Source organism: Panthera onca, chromosome F1, assembly GCF_046562875.1.
Source record: "Panthera onca isolate mPanOnc1 chromosome F1, mPanOnc1 haplotype 2, whole genome shotgun sequence".
Taxonomy (NCBI): Eukaryota; Metazoa; Chordata; class Mammalia; order Carnivora; family Felidae; genus Panthera; species Panthera onca.
Window position 1 is genome coordinate 12,485,426 of NC_138355.1, and position 20,971 is coordinate 12,506,396.

At 40.2% G+C, this 20,971-nt stretch overlaps 1 protein-coding gene across 1 annotated transcript in view; it reads right to left on the reverse strand.

Annotated features, from left to right (window-relative positions):
* FMN2 (formin 2) overlaps positions 1–10,113 on the reverse strand; it is a 386,263-nt gene extending 376,150 nt beyond the window's left edge. The window contains exon 1 of the mRNA XM_078441390.2: positions 8,057–10,113. Within this exon, the coding sequence (XP_078297516.1) occupies positions 8,057–10,061 (2,005 nt within the window). The 5' untranslated portion in view covers positions 10,062–10,113. The remainder of the gene's footprint in view (positions 1–8,056) is intronic.
* Positions 10,114–20,971: the final 10,858 nt, after the last annotated feature.

Consider the following 20,971-nt stretch of genomic DNA (forward strand, 5'->3'; position numbering starts at 1 on the left):
AATAAATCTAAAAAGAACTTGCTCAATATATTTGGTGTTAATATTAGAAAGACTCCAGATACTCTAAATCCTTGTGTCATACATTGTGTCATACACAGCTGTTTCATAAAACAGGTCAACCACACACTACACACAGTCACTACCTTAGTATTCAAAAACACAAGGTCCTAAATTCAAGGTAGTGACAGCCCAACCAATCTGAATCTCCTCTAGTATCAACCAAACTTGGCCAAAACTAGCAAAATCAAAACATCACTGCTCTCACCACCACTTATTACCGATACCCAAAGTATCTTTATCCCAGGAGTTTCTTCAGCTCTAACAGTAAAGAAAAATTAAACATGCAGAGGTTCGTTGTTAGGAGAAAAGGTAACTGCCAGAACCACCCCTTCTATAAAATATAAGGTTGGATGAGACCTGGACAAAGCAGCTTCCCAGCAAGACTGGATTCATTTTTATGCCTAGGAAACCAGGGTACCAAGTGATAAGAAATTATTGCCTCAGGTCTCCCACGAATTCAGTGGGATACTTTAAAAGGGAGACAGACTGAAAGATTCTCAGCCATAGATGTGCCATAGCAGTGCTACAAACTTACTGATAAACATCATTCTTTCCCCTCCTGCGTATGCAAAGCCAACAATTTAAATGACACAATTAATTTCCATAGATGTCCACTATATTCCTGAGTACAACAAAGAACCCTTCTGCTAGAAACACAAAAACAACCCCCACCCCCACCCCACCCCCCCACCCCCCGGGTAGTATTTAAGCATCACTTGAAAACACCATACAGGCACAATTCTTTTAAAGAAATAATTCCATTCCCCATGAAAATAAAAAGACTATCTTCAGCCCATCGTGGTTTTGATATAACAGATAAGACAGCTTCAAGTGGGTCCAGGATATGTGGAAACTGACTAGATCACAGAAGAGTGACAGCTATTTTCCTGTCCAATCAATGCCTCCCAGGACATCCTTGGAAAGGAGGAAGACATACATGTTTCTCTCATCTATAGAGGAGCAGATGTCAAAGAGTAATAATTCTTCAGCATGGTTAGAGTCCTCTTATAGCATCCAATTACTATCATTATTTGTTCATATAATGTTAACGTGTGATAATTTAGTAAATAGCATTTCAAATTGATTAGAAGTCATATTTGTCCTGTATTTATATTTTTAATATAAAAAGAGCCTTGGAAAGTTTTCAGCCACTAAAATTATAGCCAATAACTATAAAGTCATAGACAGTACTTACTTGTTTCTCTCTAATGGGTCCCTTCATGCTAAATTTCATTAACATCAGGTTATTACTTATAATGAAAACAGGAATAAACAGAGTAATAAAATTTTCTCTATTTCCTTTACCTCTTCTTTCATTACCAATAAAATTCATAATTAGAAGCTCTGAGTTGCTATACAATCTTTGCTATTTTAAAATCAACCAACAAATAGAGGAAGAGATGTTCTCTCAACACAAGTTCTATCAAAGTATCATCCTACTTTCATTAGATTCAATCACATCTCAGTGAAAATAACTAATTTTGACTAATCAAAAATTTTAGTAATTTTCCAGCTTGAATTCAATGGGAAGTTACCAATAGGAAGCCTAGCTACCCAACCTGCCTGTTTAAAAAAAAAAAAAAATGGCAAACAATTATTCCTAAAGAGCTCAGTATGCTCATTGTCCATCATATTCACTGGCACACAGCAGGCACAGAATAGATACTGGTGGATGTGTTGACAGAAGATTAGATAATGGACAGAATCAGGTGAGTAGGGAAGGAGGAAAGAAAAGAAGAAACGGGTGAGAAAAAAGATCAGATGAATCCCTAAATCCAAGAAGTGTACATAAGATGATGCAGACAATAATACGTGCAATGACATTGAAATAAACGGCTGCCCGTTTGGTGAAATTAGTAAAGATACCAAAAATGGAAATGGGAATTTAATCAGCCCTTTCAGATGCTAAATCAAGAGTGACAAATAGTATGTTCCAAGAGGGTAAAAACTTCAAGACAAAGGCACAAAGTCAGGAAAATAAAATGCATGCTCATAGAACAGTAACCAGATTAACTTGCCTAAAGTTGAGAGCTTATGAAGGAAGTTGTGGGAGGTTAAGGCTGCAAAGTCAGGCGCTGTAGCCAGAGGCTGTGCACAACATAAATACTGAGGGTGTCTGACTGCTGCCTCCTCTTCCCCACTCCTCCTTCAAAAATTAGTACCTGCAGGGGCGCCTGGGTGGCTCAGTCCGTTAAGCAGCCGACTTCGGCTCGGGTCATGATCTCGCGGTCCGTGAGTTCGAGCCCAGCGTCAGGCTCTGTGCTGACAGCTCAGAGCCTGGAGCCTGTTACAGATTCTGTGTCTCCCTCTCTCTGACCCTCCCCGTTCATGCTCTGTCTCTCCCTGTCTCAAAAATAAATAAAAAACGTTGAAAAAAAAAATTAAAAAAAAAAATTAGCACCTGCACCCAATCACACAGCCACAACCCCCATCATATACTTTCCTTATCCAAACCCTGAAGGAAACCAAAATTTATGATAAAGTGACAAAAAAGCTTACAATCATAGAAAATGCTAAAAGAAAAAAAAAAACATGATGAATAAACAATTGGGAAAAAGCTAGTGACTAGGTATACTAATTATCAACTAGCACCTGATTATATCCTACCAAGCTTCTGTATACAATCTCAGAGTTGTTTTGTTTTGTTTTGCTTTAACTGGTTTGGTTTTGGATCGCTTTGAGCAATGAAGTTTATTAAGGCAATGAACCAGGATAGGAACTCAAACAGCACCAATCATATGCCTCCTACATGCTAGGCAGATTTGTAATGGCTTTACACATACTATTTCACTTAATCTTAACATTATTAATTTGAAATTACTCCTCCAGCTTCATATATGTGAGAAAAAATTACTTGAGAGTCACTTTAAAAAGCTAGGATACAAATTTATCTGCTTAACTATCACATGAGTGTGTATGTTCAGCACATTTTAATAGAATCAGAAGGAAATACGGCTCTAAAAGCACTTGTTCAATTTCAAATACACATGGTTTATATCTAAATACCTAAATGCACTTAAAACTAGGCCAGTCCTCAACACATAAAGTCATCATTAAAGCCCATCACTGGGGTACCTGACTTCAACCAAAACCACAGTCTTAAAGAAATCATAAGAAATGATTTTTCCAACCAAACTAATCTAGTCTCAGCTTTTGTTACCATGATCTATTCTGATATATAGAACCCAGTAAGTCAAGATATAGGGGAAAAGACAGCATTCATATAACCCCCTTTCCTGTTAGAGTAAGAAAGATGCATTTTCTATATACATCTGGGATGATTTCTGACTTTCCTTCACATATTGGACATGAAGGATATATTTACTCTGTCAGATGCTAATACGAGAAATAAGACTGCAACTGGCCTTCACAAATCAAAGTTTAATAATTTTAACCAGCTATATAAGAAAACCTTGTACTCCTAGAGTGGGTCCTTCTCTACAGATATAAAAATCAAGCTAACCTTTAGAAAAGCCAAAATGAGAGTCACACAATCCAAATGCTAATGCCCAAGCCAATTATCAATTAGCAACTCAAAAGCTCACTGACACACCTGATTTTACACCTAGGCATGTTAACAAAAGATTTGCTTACTTAAGTACAAATCTTAGAGGAGGGATTTACTAGCTTAATGCCCTTAGGCAAGTTACTTCACTGGTCTGAACCTTGCTTAGCTCATTGGGAAAATGGGGGTAAACAGCGATACTTTAAAACTGTTGTCAGGATTATAGACACTTATGTAATGCACCACACAGTATCTGCCATTTAGTAGAAGTGCAATAAATATAACTTTACATGATAATTACAGGCTTTGCCAGCCAATAACAAATTGATCACAAAGATCAAATTAGAAGTATGAGGGGTGGGTGGAGAGAAGACAAAGACAGCTCTATGAATAAATAGCTGAGAGGAAGGAAAGAGCCAAGAAACAAAGATGCAAAAACTCAGGACTAGAGCCACCCTGCACACTGCAATAGCTGTGGAGGGCGTCCCCAGTGTTTTCACAGCACGTAACAATGGCCTGCCTTCACTAAGCCATTTAAAACAGATTAAACTTTGATTCCATGTGTTTAAAAAAAGACAGATAAGCACATAATTGACTTTGGAAAGCTTCCTATCAAAAGTGATTTAGCATCACAAATTTAACATCTCACATGTCTAAACTTTAATTTTTTTTTAACGTTTATTTATTTTTGAGACAGAGAGAGACAGCATGAACGGGTGAGGGGCAAAGAGAGAGAGGGAGACACAGAATCGGAAGCAGGCTCCAGGCTCTGAGCCATCGTCAGCCCAGGGCCCGACGTGGGGCTAGAACTCAATGACCACGAGATCGTGACCTGAGCTGAAGTCGGACACTTAACTGACTGAGCCACCCAGGCGCCCCTGTCTAAACTTTAATTAACTGCAAAAATCTATGAACAAGCTTCTGCTAGACTTAATGTACAAAAGAACCTCTCAAATTTCAGAAGCCATTTTTTTCTCCTCAGCACTGAAAACAACTGTATTTCAAACAAATTAACTGGAAATATTTCAGTGCAATGGCCTAAAACATCATCGGTTTTTAACAGCTAACACAAGATAAAGTTTTTGTCTCCATCATCACTAAATGTTTTTATATCTACCAAACACAAACATGTGCCATGAAGATCTCTTTCCACTTGAATTTTCTCCTACATTTGGAAGGCAGTAAAAAGCAAAAACATCTGTTCCTTTCTGCAGAGCTGACAACCCTCATTCTATGGTTTAAAAATAAATGATGTTTATGGAAGTTTATAGATAAATGATCACCTGCTTCAAAGGCAGCTGGCAATTAATGGATCCAAAGACATGCATGCAAAATTAAGGCCAAAAAAAGAAAACAAAACAGATTCCCTAAGGAGAATACTACTGTTCCCTAGGCCTCTGATAATATCCAAGACACCCATAAAATTGTAGAGGATGGTAAAGAACCAAATGTGATGGCAGATGACAAGAAAACAGACAGCAACTGAGAAACAGGGGCCTGTGTCAATCTGGATTCACTCCACCACAAGAACAGTGTCCCTGAGAGCTGCCTAGAGAAAATCTGGATCAGTCTAACCAACAATCACTCTTCTTCCAGCCCAAGGAAGGCCAGATGTTCAACAATTAAAGGGATGGACCTTATTAGAAACAGGAACTGAAAAATCTTATAAAGTCTGTATTTTTTATAAACAGCTTTTACTCCATGTTGCCTTACAGTGTCAAACATCCAAAAATAAGTAATAAGCAAGGACATTCAGACTTAAATCAGTAGACTCAGCTTCTATTTCTGGCTCTGCCTCTGAATGAATCACAGTGTGACCTTGAGAAAATTATTTCATCTCTTTACCTACCTGCATTTCCCCACCAGTTACAAGATTAGGTTAAACCCACAAATTTTTCTTTTTTTGAAAAGAAAGTGAGTGGGTGAGCTAAATATATGGAAACTGCTACACAAATATCTACTGATCACAGACCAGCTATATATCCAACCATCAAAGACAAAATCAGTAATGTCCATATTAAAACAACTCACTCTGCAATTTCACCCTTGTACAGTAAAAAATTCTCCCTGGAGAGGGAAATAGAACACAGGTACTCACTGAACAGGACTCCTTTAATTGTCCAAAATTTCAAATTTGGAAATACTTAGCAAAATAAAGTGCAATGCAAGTAACAAGGATAAACCATGTTTTTCTCTTAAGGGCCTACAATCTTCAGGACTCTGAAAAATCCTCCTATGAATGGATTCCTCTTCCCTGACCCCTGCCAAGGAGATCAGTCCCTGTACCCTTGATGCTCCCAGAACACTATACTGCATGTTTCCATGTGCTCCTGCGTACTCAGGGAGCCCTGGAGAAACAAAACCCTGATTTAATGACCTTTGTATGTCCAGCCACTAGCATATTGCCTGATACAACGTGGCTGCCAAGAATATACATATATATACGTATATATGTATATATATATATATATATGTTAAGTTAAAGCGAATATATATATATCCAAAGTCTAATGCTATTAGAATGAGCAATCATTAATATTAATAGATGATAATCTGAATCATGGTGACATTTTCATTTAAAAAAATATATTTATAAATGAATGATTACCTAGATAAAGATGAAACACATGATTTCTCACCAAAATTAAATTAAAAAAATTAACTCAAGAATTTTCCTATCTTCTTCCCTCAAAAATGATCTTTCAAGGCCTTTTTTTTTTGTTTTTTATTCATATTTTTTACAACTTATCTAAAGGGTATTAGACTATAAGCATCCCTTTTCATTTAACCTACAAAATAAAGGGAAGGGAGAAGAAGTTAAAAAAATAAAAAGAAAGAGAGCCAGCAATAAATAAATGAATAAAGTGAATAAATAAAGACTACTCTTAGTATAAGAATCTGTAAATGTAAAACAAAAGGTGAAACATATGTAAAATAGGTGAAAATAAAAATGTGGTAAATACAAGTTGGCATTTAGCCAACTAAGTAGCTATGCCCATTGAGAAATGTCACTTAAGAAATGTGTTTTTTAATGTTTATTTATTTATTCTGAGAGACAGAGAGAGCAGGGAAGGGACAGAGAGAGAGGAAGAGAGAGAATTCCAAGCAGAGTCCATGCCTCCAGAGCAGAGTCCTACGTGGGACTCAAACCCACCAAATGTGAGATCATGACCTGAGCTGAAACCAAGAGCTAGATGCTTAACTGACTGACCCACCCAGGAGCCCCAAGAAATGTTTTATAGATAACCTATTTATTACAGTAACAGAATTGAAGACTTAAGCTTTTCAAATCACATTTGAAATTATTACCATGCAAATATTTATCATAAACCTACCAGTAATTGCATAAATGTTCATTCTTTCCTATTCCATAAATTCTTGCACTTATTATTTCCTTTAATAATTAAGAGTAGAAGGAAGAGGGCACCTGGGTGGCTCAGTCCGTTAAGCGTTGGACTTTTGATTTTGGCTCAGGTCATGATCTCATGGTTCGTGAGTTTGAGCCCTGCATCGGGCTCTGTGCTGACAGCGCAGAGCCTGCTTGGTATTCTCTCTCTCTCTCTCTCTCTCTCTCTCTCTCTGTGTGTGTGTGTGTTCCTCCCCCACTTGTTCTCTCTCTCAAAATAAACTTTAAACATTAAAAAAAAAAAAAGAGTAGAAGGAAGAGAACATGAAACAATGAGTAGTTAAGGTAAGGCCTTGGGACCTACACACCTATAAGAAAGGATAAACTATTTACCACAGTAAATGGACCCTTTAGCTGGGCTTTTATGGTGCCCACCAGTTGGATTACACGTCCTTGCGGTCTTCTCACCTTCAGCGACTCCAAGCTATACCTGTGTTGATTGGACATAAAACCAAATGAAAATTATCCCTAATATTCTATTTCATTACCTATTAACTTTCTAAGAGTGGTTGCATCAGCAAACTGGAGTACATCCCCTTAACTTCACTGAGTAGTCAACCCAGATTGCTGACAGAAACTACATATTACATACATAAGCAGACACATATATATTAGAGCAGTCAGAGCTTGCCTCTGGATAGTACTGGAATAAATTATTTGTTTCTCCCACGCTGACCCTTGTCAAAAAATCATTAACAATTTTCTTATTTTTAATGATGTGAGGATGAGGAAGGAAAGACAATGATGGCTCAGTTAGCTGTGAAAAAAAAAAAAAAAAAAAAGAGTTGATCTGCCTGGCGGGACCCTGGACATAGAGAATAGCACGTTTTGGACAAATGGTTGGAGCAGCCCTTCCTTGCGATGACTTAGGAGACATAACAAAGTTGTTCCCTTTAAGACCTTGTTAAAAAAAAAAAAAAAGAACAATAAAAACCCAGAAATTTTACTAAACTTGAAAGCAGGACGTGAAAGGATTCCCTGAGTCAGGACATGCCAGAAGCAAGTCTAGGCTTCGCAAGGCGAGGAGAGCAAGTGACCGGGGGAGGCCCTGATTGGCAGGTGACCCAGCAGCAGGGCGCGCTCACCTGTGAACACGTTCTGGAAGCCATCTGCAGCCGCCTGCGCCCCAGACACCTTGGCTGCCCGTACGGGGGGCACCCCACCGCCCCCCTCTGAGGCAGCCTCGCGTTCCGGTAGGTGCGCAGAGCCCCCGGCCGGGGGCGCGCGGCTGCCTAGCTCCTCTGTCCAGTCCGCTGAGCGGCTGAGGCCGCAGGTGAGGCCGCCGTCAGCCCGGTGCTTCTTGGGCGGAGCGGCGGCGGAGATGAGGGCAGCCCTGGGCCCCCGGCTCAGGGAAGACTCCAGCCGCCTCTTGATCCTGGGGCTCTGGCTGGGAGACTGAGACGGAGAGTGATTGGGCGAGCTGAGTTGCCGGGTGGTGGTCTTGATGTAGCAGGGAGTGATGAGCGGGTAGGGCTTGAAGCAGCGTGGACTGGGCGCAGGGCTGCCTGGCAGGGAGGCGGCTGCCAGGGCGCCGGGCCTGCCGGGCTCCCCCTCGGGCTCTGCCCCCGGCCTCGGGGGGTCCTCTCCCGCCTCCAGGCCCCACGCCTCCCCGGGAGAGTCTCGGGGGGCATCCTCAAAAGTATCTTCCTCGCCTTCCTCATCAGTGTCCCCAACCCCTGGGCCGGGGCTTCTGGCCGAGCCCTCCTCCGCTGGTGAGGACTCGGGGAACCGGAAGGCCGGGGAGGAGGGCGAGTCCGCAGCAGCAGGCTGGCCCACCGGCAGGCCAGGCACAGCTAAGGCTCCGGGGGGTGGAGGCTGCTCGGGCACCCGGGGCTCGGTGACCAGGCTCCGAGGCAGGTCAGACAGGGTAGACAGAGCCTGCTCCGTGTCGGGACTGCAAGGGGCCTCCCCGGCTGCGCTGCTCGTGCCCAGCAGGTACTGGTCCAGGCCCAAGAAGGCCCCGGGCTGGGGGGAGGCGGCTGTGGGGGCTGCTGCAGGCTTCTCAGGGCCCTGGAGCAGCAGCAGCTGCTGCTGCTGCTGCTGCTGCTGCTGCTGGCGGATCGCCTGCTGGATGTCTGAGAGCAAGTCCTCTTGCTCCGTGGCCGAGTGAAAGCTATAGATGTCCGTGTCCGAGCCGGAACTGGTTCTTTGTCCATCCTGCACCCCTGCAGCAGCTTCCAAATCCCCCAAGACCACCCTGCCCCCAACCCCAACATCGGTGGGTCCAGAGCCACTTGGACGGGTTACCTCGAAAGGGTCAGCACACTCGGTATCCGACAGGCCCGTCTCGTCTGCAGAGAGGCTGAGATCTGGGGTCTTGGTGACCAGGGAGTGCGCGCTGTCCAGCTCCCCGATCTGCAAGGCCTGGGAGTCCAGCACATCCTCGCGGGAGCCGCTGGTGCCTTTCCCCTTGGGCAGGTTCTTCCTGATCCGCAGGTTGGAAAACACTGAGGCTCTGGATTCCGACTTGCTCTTCTTCTTGCCTGGCTCTCCCCCGCCGCCACCTCCTCCCCCCTTGCCGTGCTTGCCCAGCGCCTTCTTGCCCCCGCTCCCCTTCTTTGTGGCTTCCACATCTCTGGGCCCGACAGCATCCTCTGCGCTGCTTCCGCCTTCGTGCAAGGCATCACCTGCGCTCCTCTTCAGCTTCCCATCCTGGTTCCCCATGTTGCAATCCCGCTGCAGAGCCGAGGCGCCTCCAGCATTCAGGCCATGCCGGCCCTCCTTGGCCCCCAGCCCGCACAGGGGGAGGCTCCCGGGACAGTCAGGCGGCCAGGCGAGCCGCTGGGAGAGGAGGCCAAATCGCGCGGGGCTGGCCCTGCTAGCATCTGCCTCCGCTTCGCACAATGCGCGCTTGCTCCCGCGGCTGCCGTGGCTGCGGCTGCAGCCGAGAGCGAGCGGGCGGCAGCCCAGAACATGCTCAGTGCTGCGCTCTGAGTCCGCCAATGGCTGCGCAGAACGCAGCCGGGGCCTGGCCCCCCAATGGCCGCCGCCCCCGCCTCCGCCCTCGCTCGGCTTCTCCCCGAAGCCGGGCGCGAAAACTGTTTGCTCAATCTCGGAGACTTTTATCTCCGCTGTGCGAATCGAATGCATTGTCCCCGTGGAAAGAGCTCGTCAGCTGGAAGATGCACATGGAACTTCAAAGCTCCGGGACCTGCCATGAAAAAAAAAAAAAGTTAAAAAGAATTTTAAACGGTGAAAAAACTGAAGCCAAATTCCAATTGAGAGGTTCTATAATATCGAGGCCACGTATACTACCCACTCCCCCCTTCAAGTGCCTGAAGAAGCATGGCTCTTCAATAAATATTTGTGGAGCGAATGGATTGTTCTTTAATAACTGATAGGCTTGAACACTGTTAATGTGCTTGAGCATATGGTTTAGGAATGGTTGCTACATATAGTGCTTTTATGTCTGATGCAGACCTTGCACCTGTTTACTTGAGAGATTAGCTGCCATTTCAAAAGTTCATTTTTCGAATTTTTTATGACAAAATAGCAAAGTGAATTAAAAAAAAAAATCCTAAGAGATTAGAGTTGATTAAAATGCTAATCTCCAAAATTCTATGTATTTACCATATAAATCAAATAGCATTTGTATTCCAAAAGGGTACATATACTATAACTCCCAGGAGGTCAGACTCATCAATATTAAACATGCTCCTATTGTTGTTGCATATAAAAAGGAAAAAGACAAAAAAGGAAACACCCTTGGCACAGACACATGAATTCAGATGTTATGCTATAAACCACTGCTTCCCAAGCAAACCCTTTAAGGCAAACTTTGTCCTCGCCTTTATTATAAGTTTGTAACAGTTTAACAGAATTTCTTAACGTTCTGGCTCCTATATTAATAGAAAAATTTCCTCCGTTGTAAACGTTGTCACTGTTACTTAGGAAATTTAGTTACCCATATTAAAGCATTTTTCAACATCCTGGGTATCTAAAGAACCTTTAAGATTAAAGCAGCGTTAATCAATAATGTTACAATAATGTTATGATAAGTTGAGTTACAAATTCATCCTTAAGCACTTTGAAAATATGTAGTAGCTATCCAACATGTTAGTATTCCAAGTAAGTCCAAAGGAGGAAAAAGTACAACATGTTATAATGACGCAATTTAAATTCGGCAAGCAAATGCTCCTTTGTATATTGTGAACTACATTTTAAACCTCTCTCTTTAACCATTTTTATGTTTAAAAAAATGGTCGTATGAGTCTTCGATATAAAAGTACTCCATTGCAATAAGTAGGAGCCTTTTTCAAATTATATTCTTAAAAACAGATGATTTAAAGTCAGGCACCCAGTCATTTTAGGTGGCCTTTTAGAGTAAATGCTTTGGAGAAATCACCTTTAAGAATAACTCTGCCAGGGTAACAGCCCTGTCTTGGAGAGGTTCTGGAGTACTTGAAAACCCTTTGTTTCCCCTTTCACAAAACTGCTCTTTTCTAGAATGCAGACTCCTCAGAGGGCACAGTCTGCCTAAGGCTAATAGAATTTGCTGCCTCTTTGAACACTGAGGTACTATGGATTTTGATTTTTGCTCTTTCTTTAACAAAACATCTTTGACTCCAAACTATTTTGAGTTTTTTATTTGTTGGTTTTCGTTTCTTTTTACTTTCTTTGTTTACTTTTACTTTCTTTACTATTTACTTCTGAGATATATTTAAGTTCCAGAAATAAAAAAATAAAAAAATAAAAAAAAAAAAAGGAGAGAAGAAGGCAAGGAGGGAGGACAGAAGAGAGAAGAGACAAGACTGCTGATGTTTTCACATCCTTTGAATGTGAAACAATATATGACAGCTGTGTGCAGGTCACAGGTGACAAAGCTCTACTACATGCAAAGGCTTGTTGGAAAATCACAAGTGTGGGCACCAAATGTAGGTAGGTACTCTCAATCCAATTTAAACTTAATGAATAAGTTCAGGCTGAGATTTGTCTAAGGTCCCATAGCAGCAAAGGCATTACTTGAACCTACAAATTTAGTTCCTAATTCTTTATAACAAACAACACTACACAGTTTATTATTTCATGGACTGGTAAGAGCATCATGAAGGCGAACAGTATTTAGTGGTCCCAAAGATGCCTGGGGCATGGCCTAAGCTTAATTCCGTTTGATGAAGAAATGATACCATATCTCTAGTTGCAAAAAAACACATTTAACAAATAGAGATCCTACCTTGTGCCTGGCCAAATACTAGGTACCAGGACACAGGAAAAAACAAAACAAAAAACAAAAAACCAGGTGTGGCTAGCCTGTATATTCAAGAATCTAATCTAGAATAATTGTTGGTAAAAAATCTTCAGTATTAGCATCCCAAACAGGTCACCAAAAATGTATATGAAATTAGTTGCTACTCATTTTCCAACAGAAGGAATTGGATATAGACTTTAAAGATAATAGAAGTAGATTGGAAAATTTTTAACAAATGTTGAACTCCAGTTCATAATATGCATATGTGAATGTGGGATAAATGTACTAAACTCTGCAACTTACTCAAAAATGCATCAAAAAATTAAGATGCTTTAATGGATGGAGATATGGACAGATAACGTAATAAAGCAGGTATATTTAAATTTTAATTGTATAATTTAAGTGATGGATATATGCTGTTGCCGTAAAATTATTTCCACTCTTCTGTATGTTTGAAATTTTGAAATGTGGTATAAGAGAGTGAGTTACAAGAATGTTGTATTTCCCAGCTTCTTTGAAATTAAAATCATATAAAGGTTTATGGCACTCAATTAACAGTAAGTGAATAATCAGTCCTCCTCTCTTCACTTTTACCTGTTTGTCTGAATTATATATGTCATTTCTTCTTCTGTTTTCTTTTAGCTCTCCTCCTGTTTCATTGCTCTCTCAATTCAGTATCTCTCCATAATGAAATGTTTGATATGTGTCTTTAGTTTTCACTATGCTTCACCTTGATGAATGTTTGAGACTCTCTAGCAAAACAATCATATATTGGGTGCTAATTATCCAACTGACTCTTTTCTCCAGCAGGTGAATGACCTTTTCTTGAAAGACAACTCTGTCCTGATATCAACTACTAAGACTTGGCCTCTTCCATCCACCTCTCAGCCCTGACTTTACTCCTATACTACAGACTGCTGGACCCACTTTCTAGAGAACAGTTGCACTGCCATGCCCCCAGTCCAACCCACCATATCTGAAATGGGACTCATGTGCTCTTGCATATTCATTCTCTTTGGGGGTTTTTTTGTTTTTTAATTTTTTTTAACATTTATTTATTTTTTGAGAGACAGAGCATGAGCAGGGGAGGGGGAGAGAGAGAGGGGGAGACACAGAATCTGAAGCAGGCTCCAGGCTCTGAGCTGTTTGCTAGCACAGAGCCCGATGCTGGGCTCGAACTCACGAACTGCGAGATCATGACCTGAGCAGAAGTGGGACGTTCAACCTACTGAGCCACCCAGGCACCCCTGTTTGTTTGTTTTTTGTTTTGGTTTTTTTGTTGTTGTTGTTCAGTAAAAGCACCACAATCTCTCCAGTTGCCCAAACCCAGCTTGTTGCTAATTCCTGTCTCTGCCTTAGTCCACACAATTTAGCAATCCCAGAGATTTCTCTATTCTTCCTCCTTATGTCTCTTACATCCACTCATCTGTTTGATCCCAACTGCCACTTCCCTTGTTTTCTCCTACCCCCACCTCCAACTCCCATCTGTTCTTTCTTGCTATTATCAATGCTTCTCAAATGGGGAGACAATTTTGCTCCCCAGGGAACATTTGGCCCTGTCTGGAGACATTTTGGGTTTTCATAATGGTCGGGATGCTGTTAGCACCAATGATGCTGCTAAACAAAATGCAGAGGACAGCATCCTCCCTTCAACCCAAAATGCCAATTATGCTGTCATTGAGCACCTGCTTTATCATGAAGCTTCTCACCAGCGCTGGAGTCAATAAATGTGAATGAATGAGTAAAAGAATGGAAATTATTATTATTTTGAAAAGTATTTCTCAGTTAAGGCAAATCAAAAACTTGAAAAGAGAACCTAACAGGACAAATAAGACTTTAACTACTGTTAACTATAGTACCAGTATCTTAAATGGAGAATTAACTCTTCCCTGAGACATTCATATTCTATGAAATAATGTGTCTACATAAATATTCCTATTGTTCACATACTTGCTGACATTATAAAAAGCCCTTATTCCTACCAGAAAATTTCAAGATGGAATCCGCAGAGCTCTTTTACAGAAATCATTATATGGATCACAAACAAGAATTATGTAGCTTTCAATTTTTACCACCCTCTTTCATGTTATCACCAATGCAGTACTTGGAAATTAAGTGCTTACAAAACTGAGAACAAGTCAAACATTACTTTGCCCAAGCAATACAGAATGCACTACAACTATTCAGAATTTGCCTATAGAAAGCCCACTTTAAGTCCATAATTTACCTTGTTCAGTGACAAGTCGCAAAAAGCATTCTAAAGACAGAGCCAATAAGGAATTAAGATTGAGACAGCCGATCCTTGGCCTGGAGAGAAATGCTGTCCAACAGAAATGTAATGCAAGCCTCAATGGTAACATAAATACTCTAGTATCCACATTAAAAGGGCTAAAAGAAACAGATGAAAATAATTTGAAGAATAATTATGTAACCAAAAATATCCAAAATATTTCAACAAGAAGTCCATAAAAAATTATTAGGGGGATAGATTACATTCTTTTTTCCATACTAAGTCTTTGAAACCCAGTATGAATTTTACTAATGGCAACATCTCATTCAGACAAGTCACATGTCAATTGCTTCATAGCCATCTATGGCAAATAGTCACTCTTTTCTGAGCACAGCTTTAACCTTAGATTTTTCAGAGCTTTTTGAGCAACTCTTAGAATCTGCAAACATTAATCCAAACTGTGTTATTGAGCTTTAAAATAGTATTATATATTTTTATGTCATTTTAATGACATGTAGGTATATAATAAAAAAAAATCCATGGAACAAGCATGGGAAGAGATTCTAAGTGGGGCATCTGGCTGGCTTACTTGGTAAAGTATGCAGCTCTTGATCTTGGGGTTGTAAGTTTGAGCCTCATATTGGGCCTAGAGATTACTTTAAAAAAAATAAAAAAGAGAGAGATTCTAGTATAAATATGGACACGAGAGAGAAAACTATATTCCACAGAGCACTCTGGTTTTGGTAATAAATAATTTGATAATAAATAAAACGAGACCTGTCCACAAAAACTAGGCCAAATATATGGGTTTTCATTAAACAAGACACCCCAAGAAGCATGCATACCTATGTTTGTCCTAATAGACATTAGTTTGTCCATGCATATTTCAGAAGATGATCTTAATATTGGTTTTAATCACACTGCTCCTTAATATATATTAAAGATGCTTTTACATTGAATTCTAAGTGTCAGCATTTTCTCTTCGAATTTAAGAGCCAGTCTAATTATTACAATATGGTATTAAAGAAAATTCATTGAATTAAATTTAAAGATTAAATTGACTTTATTCAATGACTCATGAATTAGACAGCATCTCATCTAGCAAATAGAAAGGAGCTCCATCAAACTGCAGAAAAGGAAAAGTTTTTAAAGGAAGAGAGGGAACAGAAGAAAAAAAGAAATTATTAGCAAAGAATGTGTTGTTTTAGTCAAGGTCACCTAAAGCAAAAAAGAAGAGATCTATCAGTGAATTACCTCCAAGTGCTGACCAGGAAATTTCAGGTTATCTGTTTAAAGGTTACATTGTAGAAGAAGCTAAAGCCTCAATTTATTTTTTTTTAAGTTTATCTATTTGGAGAGAGAGTGAGCAGGGGAGAAGCAGAGAGAGAGGGAGAGAGAATCCCAAGGAGGTTCCACACTGACAATGTGGAGCCCCACACAGGGGTGGATCCCACAAACTGTGAAATCATGACCTGAGCTGAAACCAAGGGTCAACGCTCAACCAACTAAGCCACCCAGGCACCCAAGCCTCAATTAAGTTTAGTATTAAGTTTTGTTTGGCTGACATGGAACCTTAATATAAATGACTCCATTTTGATCCTATGGTTTTCCTTTTAACAATGGAAAAAGAGCAAAAAAGACCCAAAGAGGAGAAAAAATAAATATTTCAGTTTAGGGGCAATGCTTGCTTGCTCTTTATGAAACAAATGCCTTAGACCTTTGCACTTTCACACAGAAATTAAGAGGAACTTGTTCTGATCACAAGGAATCCAAAAGAAGTTTAAAACTCACATCTCTTACTGAAGATCTTTTCAGAGAATTGCCCCCAAGTACTTTAACTTCACTAGAAAATGGCTGGTTGCTGGGTTTTTCTTTTCCTTTCTTTTCACAACACGAAGCAGTGGTTTCAGTGTAGAGCTTCGCATCAGCTTCATTTTCCTCAGAAGAGCAGGAAAAGGCTTGTGGGAGATTTTATTTCACTCACCTGTGTGGGAGCTTCAGCTGTACAAACGTGATTTCAGGGTGCTGGCTGAAGAATGGGAAAATTTTACTCTCAACAATGTAACTAGGTTTTCTGGTAACAGCATAGAAACAGCTGTCATCAGAATGTCTAGGCAAGATGATTATAATGTTTATTGGAAATTAATTTATCAGTGTTACTACTACACTTTAAATACTTCCTCAGAGATTAGGGAGGCAGGAAAAGAAAACTGATTTGAAGTCTGTCTTTCCTTGCCTATGATACTCTATGAAAGACTGCCAGAGCTATTTGGCTCTTTAGGGCTGAGTCAACATCGTCTAGGCATTTTTTCCTGTCCTCCTAAAACTCCTGGGACTTCATTTAAGGCAGATGCAGATGCAAAATCTAAAAAAAAAAAAAAAAAAAAAAAAAAGGCAAAAACAATTAAAATAGCTGTTAAGCAGTTGAATAATTTCTACAATTTGCAAGGTCCCTTCTGTGGATTTTCCTGAGTTGTTGGATCTGAGGGGCCTGGAGAGAAAAGTGCAGGGTGTGCTAACTTGTCTTCATCAAGACAACGGCTTTATGGGTCTCCGTAGTGATGCCAACTTAGAAAGGTTCCAACTGGATCAATTTTGGCTGCCAGACTGAAGTGGCTGAGTGCAGTTGCAGGTGGTCTACTGGCCTAAAAACGTGTTAACTCCCACAACGTGGAAACTCCTTTCAATATGTAAGGAGCTTGAAAGTAGGCTTTAAATTTTTTTTTTTAACATTTATTTATTTTTGAGACAGAGACACAGCATGAACGGGGGAGGGGCAGAGAGAGAGGGAGACACAGAATCCGAAACAGGCTCCAGGCTCTGAGCCGTCAGCCCAGAGCCTGACGCGGGGCTCGAACTCACGGAGCGCGAGATCGTGACCTGAGCTGAAGCCGGACGCTCAACCGACTGAGCCACCCAGGTGCCCCGAGAGTAGGCTTTAAAGGCATGGTTTGAAGCCTGACCTGTTTGTTTTACTACTGATAGCACTTTGTTTTACTTTTAATATAAATGAATTTTATATTATTAATTTATATTACTTTCTATTATGATTAATTACATTATATAAAAATTATATATATAAATTATGTTATATATGTAACATATATTTAATTATATTATTAATTTATAATAAATTAATCTCAGTTTTATTGACATATAATTGACGCACAATGCTATATAAATGTGTATACAGCATACATTGCAAAATGATTACCCCAATACGTTTAGTTACCATCCATCACCTCATCTAGTTACAATTTTTTTTCATTGAAATTCTTTAAATGCCCAGCACTACACTAGCAAGTGGTTCTAGAGTGGTGATTAAAATAGGCCTGTTCCCTGCCCTCAGGGAATTTACAGCATAATGGAATGAGGTAGGACAGACTGTGAGGAAGTCAATAAATAAACCATATATAATTGCAAACTGTGATCGTGATGCGGAGATTAAAAACAGCTGCTTTAAAAATGGGACTAACCTGTTTTAAAGTGGGTGATCAGGGAAGTTTTCTCCAAAGGCCTAACATTCATGATGAGAAATAGAGGTTGAGAAGGTTTCAAACAAGCAAAATGTGTGAGAAAAGTATTTGGGCAGAGGAAAAAGTGTGAATCAACGTTAAAAAGCCCAGTAGTTTATTGGTAAAAGCAACTGGTAAGGTAATTCTATGCCTCAGAATCTATGACCCTACTTTCACAATATCTAAGTTCCTGGGAAAATGCTTAATATTTTATATTTCCACTTATCACCTATTTTCATCATAATAGAATGAAGTATTATTTACTATCTTTTAAGAACTATCTGATCCTTACAATTATTTATGTAGCTAAGCTATGAACAAAGTAATGGTATGGATTGGGCGAACCTAGATTAATAGAATCACTTTGGGAGTTCCCTCAGACTCAACAAACGGGCACCTCTTCCCCTGATTCCACCCTGCCCCCATGAGTCTGATAGTTATCAAGCTGCTGTCTGTTTTCTATCCTTAAAACAACTGGGAAAGACATGTTTTAATAATCTTCTACTTCCTCTGTCACCATTCTACCATAATAAATTAAATTCCACCTCCACTTTTAAAAGTTACCTGTAGTAGCTTGTGTATAGGAAGAATGGGTCTTAGATCAAGTGGGTTCAAATCTTGACTTGGCTTCGGTGATTTGGGCAAATAAATTAATCTCTCTTAGCTTCAATTTCTCCATCTGTAAAATAAATATAATAGTAGCTCCTTTATAAGAGTATTGCAAGGATTTGGGGTGCCTGAGTGGCTCGGTCGGTTAAGCGTCTAACTCTTGATTCGGCTCACATCATGATCTCATCATTTCTGGGTTCAAGCCCTGTGTCAGGGATATCATCATGAAGCCTGCTTGGGGTTTTCTGTCCCTTTCTCTCTCTCTCTCTCTCTCTCTCTCTCTCTCTCTCAAGATAAATAAATAAATAGAAAATAGATAAAAATAATTTTTAGAAAAAGAAAATAGAACTTAAAAAACGATTACTGCAAGGATTTAATCGACCATTTATACAAATGGCCTAGCACATAATAGTTGCTCAATAATTGTTGAACAAAGGCTATAAGAGCCAATTATGTAATCCAAATAATTCCAGACCTCTTACAGGAGAAATCCTAGAAACACTAAAAGGAAGAATTATTAATTCACCAAGACTGAGGAAGCCTGCCATTCATGAAAAGCTAGATATTTTCAAGTTATTTTGCTAGGTGTTCTGAACTGTTGTTTTCCTACCAACAAAGATGCTATACTTATGCCACCCTCAGATGAGTGCCAAGGGGTGAGTTGTTTTCTATTGGCCTAGAATTTTCCTACCCCTAAATGCTAGATTTTCCCTACCATAGCTGTGGAGATGCGAGTTCAGAGAAACTGAGCCCTGAGTCAGTGTCCCCAGGCCTCCCAACCAGAAGATTTAGACTGAGCTGAACTTCGAGCCCACTTCAAGGGAAAGAATGTTAATCCAAGAATCCCTAACTATAATGAAAGACAGACATGAATCCGTCCTGGTACCCTAGATCTGAATACATCTGGCAGGTTCCTCACAATACATTTTCTGAGCTAGAATACATTTTAATGATCTCATAGTAAAAATTAATATTTTTGAATATAGATAAACAAAATGTGATATATCCATGCAGTGGAATACTACTCAGCAATAAAAAGATAGGCAGCGCTCAGACACGTTAGCATATGGATGAACCTCAAAAACATTACACTAAGTGAAAGAGCCAGATTTAAAAAATGACCACATCTTTTATGATTTTACTTAGAAGAAATGTACAGAAAAGGACATTTTATAGAGACAGATAGTAGACAAGTAGTTGCCTGTGGCTGAGGCAGGAATGGGAACTGACTACAAATTGACATGGGTTTCCTTTGGAGGTATGGGTGGAATGTTCCAAAATGTAATCATGGTGACGGTTATATAATTCTGTAAATATACTAAAATATCATGGAATTAAAACAGGTGGATTTATCATATGTAAATTATACCTTCACAAAATATTAATTAAAAAATTAATTTAGGGGCACCTGGGTGGCTAAGTCAGTTAAGTGTTTAACTTCAGCTCAGGTCATGATCTCAGTTTGTGAGTTCAAGCCCACGTTGGGCTCTGTGCTGACAGCTCGGAGTCTGAAGCCTGCTTTGAATTCTGCGTCTCCTCTCTCTGCCTCCCCTGCTCATGCTCTCTCAAAAATAAACATTAAAGGGGCCCCTGCGTGACTCAGTCGGTTAAGCGCCCGACTTTGGCTCAGGTCATGATCTTGCAGTTTGTGGGTTCGAGACCCGTGTCAGGCTCTGTGCTAATAGCTTGGAGCCTGGAACCCGCTTTGGATTCTGTGTCTCCCTCTCTCTCTGCCCTTCCCCTGCTTGCGCTCTCTCTCTCTCTCTCAAAAATAAACATTAAAAAAATAAATAAATAAAATAAACATAAAAAATAAAATAAAATGAATTAATTTAAAAAGTGAATGTTTTTCACTTTGGGCCTCAGCTTCAAGGCAGTGATTTCCTTATACAAAATGGCCTAAGTTCCATTGCTCTGCAGTTATTGGCCTGGATGCCCAAATTTGACTCACTTCTCAGGTCCAAAAGGAACTCAAGGTAACTTCCAGAGATGAATATTCCAGTCATGAGGGGCAGGGCAGCTGAAGAGTGGCTCTCACTAGATAAACTAAGTAAAGAAGGGAACTCTAGCTGGGATTGTCATATATTATTGACCATAAAAGGTCAGCTGGGATACACAGTATGAATTTGATATTCCCAGTCCCCAAATACAGTAATGTTTCTTTTTAACAATAAGTGAGCAAATTTTTAAAAATATTTTCTAATTTTTTAGAAAGAAAGAAAGAAAGAAAGAAAGAAAGAAAGAAAGAAAGAAGAAAGAGAGCACAGGCAGGGGAGAGGGGCAGAGAGAATCTTAAGCAGGCTTCACAGTCAGTACAGAGCCTAACATGGGGCTTGATCCCATGACCCTGGGATCATGACCTGAGTTGAAATCAAGAGTCGGACAGTCAACCAACTGAGCCACCCAGGCGCTCTGAATAAAATGTATTTTAAAGTCCTAAGCTACAAGATGATCTGAA